The sequence below is a fragment of the Nicotiana tabacum genome, chromosome 6 (assembly GCF_000715075.1).
Source record: "Nicotiana tabacum cultivar K326 chromosome 6, ASM71507v2, whole genome shotgun sequence".
In the NCBI taxonomy this organism is placed as follows: Eukaryota; Viridiplantae; Streptophyta; class Magnoliopsida; order Solanales; family Solanaceae; genus Nicotiana; species Nicotiana tabacum.
Window position 1 is genome coordinate 76,999,261 of NC_134085.1, and position 8,107 is coordinate 77,007,367.

At 32.6% G+C, this 8,107-nt stretch overlaps 1 protein-coding gene across 1 annotated transcript; it reads right to left on the reverse strand.

Annotated features, from left to right (window-relative positions):
• Positions 1-1,691: 1,691 nt before the first annotated feature.
• LOC107798728 (uncharacterized) lies at positions 1,692-5,074 on the reverse strand. The gene is made up of 4 exons (XM_016621759.2): positions 4,664-5,074; positions 4,122-4,399; positions 2,450-2,605; positions 1,692-1,938 (listed from the first exon to the last, which is right to left on the reverse strand). The coding sequence occupies exons 1-3, from the start codon at positions 4,935-4,937 to the stop codon at positions 2,537-2,539; spliced, it is 621 nt and encodes a 206-aa protein (XP_016477245.1). The 5' UTR covers positions 4,938-5,074; the 3' UTR covers positions 1,692-1,938; positions 2,450-2,536.
• Between the last annotated feature and the right edge of the window lie 3,033 nt (positions 5,075-8,107).

An 8,107-nucleotide genomic window follows, 5' to 3' on the forward strand; every position in this document is an offset into this window, starting at 1 on the left:
AAGAAGGTCATCTCGAACAATAGCAACGACATTATTTTCGTAATTTTCAACTTTCTTTCCTTCTCTAATGTTTTGCAACTACTTGTGGCAAAACCTTTTGATGTGTCCTTTTTTATCACAGTGGCTGCATGTAATATTATGGTATTTGAACCTTGACTTACTTCTACTTTTACCTCTATTCCTCGAGCCTTTTGTTCTATCTCTTCCCCGGTCTTCTATAACCAAGATATTTGTTTGTGAGGACGAATCTTGAGATTTTCTCCTTACTTCCTTGTTCAACACACCACTCTTGGCATATTCTGTAGTTACCTTACCTTTAGGTGCTGAATTTGTCAAAGAAACACGAAGAGTTCCCCAAGAGTCTGGTAAAGTATAAGAAGCCAAAGTCCTTGTATCTCATCATCAAAATTAACTCTCATTCCAGACAGCTAATCAAGGATGCCCTGAAAATCATTTATGTGATCAAGGATAAGGCTGCCTTCCTTGTAGTTAAAGGTCATCAATTGTTTTAGCAGGAATAACTTGTTGTTCCCAGTTTTTGAAGCATAAAGAGTATCTAGCTTTTCCCACAATGATCTTGCAAGTGTCTCATTCACAATATGGTTGCGAACATTATCTTCAACCCATTATCGTATATATCCACATACTTGTTGGTGGTATATATCCACATACTTGTTGGTGCTCAAAATCCCAATCTTCATCAAATATACTCTCGAGTTTATGAGCTGCAAAAACTGGTAGATGCATCTTCTTCACGAATAACAAATCTTTCATCTTGCTCTCTGAACATTATAACTTCTCCCATTTAAACATACCATCTTGCTTATATTCGCCTCCATTCCGTAACAACTCGGATAAATAACCAAGGCTCTGACACCACTGTTATGACCGAAATGACTAGCCAAATATGGAAGAATTATATTTTCCTTATACGAAAAGAAAAATCCAATTATGATAAATATGTTGTCCTTTCCTTCATGAGATAGGAAACTAATTATGGTAGGAAAATCTGGACAAACACGTAACATTCCTTTTCTTTTTCCTTGTTAGGTTAGCTATTAGGTAATAAAACGAACAAAATGTTTAACTGCAGCAACAAATCTAGTATTTACACTTCCTTTAGTATTTGTTTAACAAAATCATAAATTTTATTTGTAATTACTGTACATGACCAACCTGGGATAACTTAACTTTTTATTGTTTTAATATAAATATTAAAATTTATTAGCATTATACCAAGTACATTATGGAAAATCGAAATAGTGAAATTGTTAGGTCATTTCAATTAGCTCATAAACCACGCATTTCTCGATTGGTTGAGAAACCACATATTTGTGTAGAATATCGTCTCAAGTTCATCTCGACGAAAGTCTCAACTTCTTTTTCTGAAAATTAATTAGATATTCAATCATTTGCAAAGATTAATAAATTACTTTTTTTTATCGTAACTTCCATCATATATTGGATTAGAGAAGAACTTGACTGATTGATCATCAGATTTTCAAGTACTTAATGCAGTTCAGCTTCTTTGGAATATAATGTTGAGAAAAATTTCTTCAAAAAAAAAAAAAGGATCTTCGCATTTTCGGTTGAGTAAATTTAGTAGTAATTAATACTACTAGTAGTTAATGTTAAGAAAAGTTGGCATCTATGATTACACCGAGCAAATGGAAAAGAAGAACACTAGTTGCTAATTTGTAAAAATATTGGCATTAAATAGAACAAAAATCTGTACAAGTTGGGTGAGAACCGCAGTGGGTGTGCTGAATCATATCCTCTCCTGCATCACTAACTCTCTCTATTTGGATATACAAAATAAAAACGTTGGCACATATACATAATAAATACTAATATGCTAGCTATTACATCAAATGGCCTTCTTTAATCTTTATTAGTAATTCCTTGACCAACAAGGCTGCAGATCTCCTTTGGATAAATCTGCGAAAAGCAGAACAGTCACAAGATAAAGTTAGTTACTCCTATAGTTATTAACCACGAATAAAAGAACAAAAAGCTAATTTTTTTTCTTTAAAATATATAAAGCAGAAGGATGTGGCAATCTTAGTACTCCCTCCACAATAAGTGATCAATTTACTTTGGGCACATCCATTAAGGAAATACTAAATTCTAGACAAAAATAGTTAGTGTGACTAAACTACCCTTAATTAAATGTTGCAGCATAATATAATGTGAGGAGTAAAAGACTTTTTAGGGATACGTACATCAGAGTAATTTTGAAAAAACAAATTGAATTTTTTCTTGATTACATAAATGGATACTTATTTTAGACCAAAATAAAAAAAAACAAATTGATCACTTATTGTGGACAGAAGAGAGTAATTAAGAATCTGATAGCAGCACATGATTTTTGATTAAAAAATGTGGGAGCACGAGCACCAAGAGAAAATATAAGTAAATAAATAATAAAAAAGCCTCCGGCAATATTTACCTGAAACCTAGCTCTAGGAGAACTGGACAGGTCCAAAGGAACTAGAATTGATGTCTTGTGCCTATGGACTCTTTTCTTTTTTACTTTTCACTTCACTCTTTCTTCTTGCGCTAATTTTGGTTTTCTTGAAAATGATCCTGTCTTGCATGCCGAAACCTGCATCCATATCATAACATGTTGGTCAGTTAATTCACCAAATGAATTTAAAAAAAATGTTAAATAAAAAAGAGGGGGAAATGGAAAATCATGATTTTTATTTTGAAGAAATTTGTCTTGTGCGTGTTTTAGCCGTGTGGGATTCCAAGCATATGGCCAACTTACTCCTAATTCCTGCACGTTTTCTGCTATTACAGTTGTCTAACCAAACGGCAGACCAAACTCGATATAGTTAGTCCTAACCATATGACTCAATTAAATTTCATATTTGACTATTTCTATTCCATTCTAATGCGTCTCAGATTTCTTGATTTGTCCTCTACTTTTTGTTCCTTCTCTATCATTAGGACTAAGGTACTATGTGACCAAGTCAAACGGCAGAAGGAAGCAGCAATGGGCCAAACTTGGAGAAAAATAGGCCTATTTCATAAGAGACTAGTAATTAATCCCTTTCATATCATTTGACCAATTGTAACTTCTTGATTTCAATAGTTGAAGTATATAGCAAAGACTCAGAATAAGTAAGAATAGATTTTTTATTTTCGGATACTATTTTGAAAGCGGTTATACAATGTTATTTTTCCTAAAAAAAATGGAGTTGTTCATTTGTTCTATTTTATATTATGGTATTTGACTATTGAAAATCTCCAGCATATAATAGAAATATTTTAAACATTTTTATGTCTAAAAAACATATTTATTATGTATGATAAAAAAATTTAAAATGCAAAGATTTTTTTTTGTTTATAAAATGTAAATGAAAAAGCAATTACTCGGGGTTTTCAAGTTGGTCTCGAGAAATTCTAGAAGGAAAGCAAAAGTCATTTCTGGGAACGTGAGGTCAACTAATGAACACTGAAACAACTAACAGGGGTTAGTCGTCCTTATACAGCCGGTGGACCCAGAAAACAACTTGCAAATTACATGTCCAATTTGTCCCAAAAACGTTCAAAATTAATTACGTAGCTGTACTATTTCGAGAAATTAAAAAGATGAGGGAATTTCGGTGTGTTTGGTAGGAACGAAAAATATTTTTAATGTTTTAATAATTGGTTAGCTTGAATATTTACAAAATATTTTTTTCATGAAGTAATTTTCGAGAGAAAATTACTTTTCTTACCAAAAGGAAGGGAAACTTTTTCAACCTTCCCACCCTATTTCCCACTCCAACCACTCTATTCCCACTCCCCAACCACCAACCTCCAACCCCCCCAACCCACCCCTACCCTCGCTCCTGCCACCCCGACACCTAGACCTCGACCTATGACCTACGACCCTTCCCCCCTACTCATTTTGTTTCCGATAATGTTTATCTAAATTATATATTTTTAAAAAATATTTTATGCTATCTAGTCAAACACTAGAAAATCACTTATTTTTTAAGAAAGTATTTTTTAGGAAAACGTTTTACTTGGTACCACCAAACACACCCTTAAAGTTGGCGATATTTTGAGTTGACATGTGCAATCTGGTCATCAAATTTAGCACAGGTGGTGAGAAAGATATGGAGACTTACAGCTTCAATATCAATTTTGTAAAGGAGAAGTTTTCTTCTTTCTCTGCAGCTAATTCTGTAAGCCACCACCACATGTGCGACGGCCAACGCAAATGAACACACGAAAAGTGCCATTTCCATTACCCCAACATACCCTTCTCTATCCATTCTTGAACTGTTCCCAAATACATATGAAGCTTTCAACGACACAAACACCAACGATGAAATCGAACACATGGTTGCAATTCCCAAATATGGCCCTCTTGACAGTCTTGGACCATCACATAAGCTATAAACACCTATATATATTCACATCAACAAAATTAGTATACATGAGTGAGTATTTTTTAGTAGTATCCCATCACTTGATATTTAACAATCACAACTAAACTAGTATATAACTTTATTTAACCGACTACCCTTGGTCGGCTGAAGCTCCGCCAGTGAGAACTACTATGCCTCAATCCAAGCACATTAAGATATGAATTCTCACTCATGTTCTCAATTTAAAAAAAAATACTTGAAAGGAAAATACGAGGATTTGTGTTAAAAAAAAAACTTACATAGAATGAGGGCAGACCTAATGATGGAGATGAGGGGAATATCGATGAGAGAATAGCGGAAATCATAGTTAATTAGATGAGAAGAAAGGGTTTGAATTGAGAGGGAAGAAGGGGAGAGAGAAGCAGACAAAAGGGCTGAAGGGAGAAGGGTATCAGCGATTACAAGAAGAATTGGTGCTGAGAAAAGGAGAAGAGAAATCAACATAGAGATTAAGAAAAACAGAGTTTTGATCCATCTCACTACTCTTGTTCTTCTATCTTCTTTAAACCCCATCTCTGCTTTTCTTTTCCAATGGGGAGAATTCGGACTTGATCTTAAATTCTTATATGGATTTATGTTGAGAAAAATTGGTGGGAAAGGGGCTTTAAAAGAAGGGACAATTACCAGAAAGATGGCTAAGGTAAGGTTCGATGATTTGACTAATTGTGGGGTTTGGGAAGGAAAATGACTTACAACTTTACATAGAGGTCAAATATAGGAAGCTGCACTCCATCTTATGTTTTTCGTCAGCAATTTTTTTTTTTCTTTTTTTTTGAGTTTCTTATGTGGACTAACGGCAATTACCGAATAGACTTTCTTAATGACAATGAATTGTATCATTAATTTAGTATTAATGTCATATACTACTCCCTTGTCCATGTTATCGGTAAGTAGAAATAAGAATATATATTTAGATTATTCTTTATTTTTTTCTTAATATCTTAATTAATTAATTAATTAATACCTCATTAATTGAAGCACTAAAAATAAAAATGAACAAAAATAATAAATTATTTTTTATTTTCTAAAACGTTAAATATTTTATAGCAAATAAAAAAATTATGTTTCGGATTGGGTATAGTACTAAGAAAGAAGTTTCATTGGGTGGCTGTTATTACACGAAATGGTGTTAGGTGGTTATACTGTTTGAAAGTTTAGTGGACAGGTGAAATTGAGATGGGAATTTCTGCAACTAGGTTTAATTTGTCACATAAAAATACTGAAAAAAGGGGTATCGCAAAGTCTTCCATTAAAAAGAAGTTCACACAATTTTTTTTAGAGATTCCTTGCAAAGAGCATATCTTTTGCAGAATAACTTTGTTAAGGTTTTCTTTTTTAGCTGTTTTTGCTCAAGAAGAATCGATACTATATTTAAGAGATTTGCAAGGAAACAGCTATTCTCATGATCTTAGTAATTATTTACAAGGAGATAATTGAAGGCAAGAAATTAATATATATCTGCTGATAAATCTTCTACAGCGTGCTTCAATGTTTCATTTCCATAACTTTCTATGTATGATTGAAAATTTTGATACAATGCCAACTAGTGAATAGGAACTAATTGGGGGTGAAAATCAAGCTTAATGCTTTGCGGTCAAATAATAGTCATGTTTAACATTATTGCTTCAACCGAAAAATAGTACTAAGTCACATCTTTAGTGAGATTTTCCATGATATTCTTCTGTCATTTTTAAGAAAATAGTCACGTATACCATAATTGAGCACACCTTTTTTCCCATTAATTCTATTATTATAGAATAAACAAACCAAAAAAATGGAACGAGAGTTGGGAAAAAATGGAAATATGTGAAAACAAGAAAGAAAATATTCCAAAGCATTAATTAGTGTTATACGTGACGATCTCTCCAAATAGCATCATGAAGAAGCGACAGGTAGTTTGATTTAGAAAGAAGTACTGAACAAATTTCTGACAATGGTGAATTTTATGTTTAGATAATTAAGTAGGCATTTGGACATAAAAAATTATATTTTTTGAAAAAAAACAAAGAAAGTATTTGAGTTAAAGTTAAAAAATAATATTTGAAATTTGAAATTATGTTTGACATGCATTTCACTTTAAAAAATATTGAAGTTTTGTGTATGTTTTTTGAAAAACTCATTTTTAATTTTTTTTCAAAAACATGCAAAATTGTATAGACAAACGTACTCTTGAAAAGAAAAAAGAAAAAAAATTAAGAACAACTGGGGCCTAAATCTCCTTGTCAAACCAACCAAATGACCCCTACTAAAGTTGGCAAGCACAAGCATAAGGTCTGAAGTTCAAACTATACTAGTTTATCGGGCGGGCTGGGATTGGTTGAACAGAAAAAACTAGCCCGTCCGTTATCGGATCGGGTTGGTTAACGGGCTGGGATAACGGGCTGGGGGCAGGTTGAACTTTTTCGGGTTATTTAGGGCCCATTCGAGTTAGGACGGGCGGGGGGCTATTGTAATATTTTTTTAAATTAAATTTTATTTTTCTTATTTAATGTTATCGATACTTAAGTGTTTGCAAACTTTTAAGGCTTAGAATTAAACTTTGAAGTTTAAAGTTTAAAGTTTTAAATTTGAATTTTGTATTTTAAAATTATAAAATTGAAATTAGAAAGTAACTAGCTACAAAAAATTATTTAATAAGACCAATAGACAATATGTAAGGAACAAACTGCGAAGGCTTTCATTTTATATTTTTATTACTTCAAATTAATTTGCAAGTTCTTTTTTTATTTTTTTATTTTTGAACTTGTAAAATAAAAGTTTACAACAATTATAAAAAATAAGAAATAGTACATCACATATTTTGCATTAGTTTTGTAAGTTCTTCCATGTCAACATGAGGTTCTTGATTTCCGGCATTGGTTGAATCGGAACCATAAACCATTATATCTCCAATTTCTTGGTCCTCCTCTTCATCTACCTCGGCACGCCCTTGATTTCGCTGTTCTGATCTTATCCAATCTCTGAAGCACACTAAAATTTCCAAAGCGTTGCTGCCCAATGAATGATGGGTATCTCCTAATTGCTGCTTTGCTTGGCTAAATGCGCTCTCTGATGCGACTGTTGAAATCGGCACATTTAACACATCTCGATCCATGGCCGATAGAACAGAAAATTGATTTGAGTTGCTCTTCCACCAACTCAGTAGTAGAAAATGCTTTGTGAGGGGCTCTGGTGACTTTTGCAAGTAGAATTGGAGTTCATCAATATTCATGCTATTGGTTTGTTGATGTTCTCCTAGTATAGACCATATCAAATAATCTTGAACACAATCATCATCATCCATAGTTGTTCCAGATGTTGAAGGATTACTTGAAGGAATATTTGCATTTACAACCGAAGAAGCATCAACAATGTTAGTATAATAATTATATAAAGTTTGTAAATGTGTGTGTAGATCAGAAATACAAGTGTCAATATCAGGAGTTTCAGTTGGTCCAATATCCATATAAGTATATAAAGCTCTAATTAATTGGCGACACTTTATCATTTTGATAGTAGGGTTTAAAATAGCACCAATTAGGGAAATATGGAGAATTTGGTAGAAATATTTTTTAAACTTATCTAGCATATATTCTTCTTTCTTCTTCAAATTATGTAGTAAAAGAGAAATTTCAGCAATATGAACTAAACCATTTGTAATAGTAGGATAATAAGCTCCAGAAAACTCAAGTGTAGCAACATAA

Bases quoted from the DNA above. Each gene is read 5' to 3' on its own strand.
- LOC107798728 (XM_016621759.2), bottom strand. From the start codon at position 4,937: ATGGGGTTTAAAGAAGATAGAAGAACAAGAGTAGTGAGATGGATCAAA. The intron at 4,400-4,663 runs GTAAGTTTTTTT...GAATATATATAG, and splicing joins TAGGTCTGCCCTCATTCTAT to GTGTTTATAGCTTATGTGAT. The intron at 2,606-4,121 runs GTAAGTCTCCAT...ATATGGATGCAG, and splicing joins ACAAAATTGATATTGAAGCT to GTTTCGGCATGCAAGACAGG.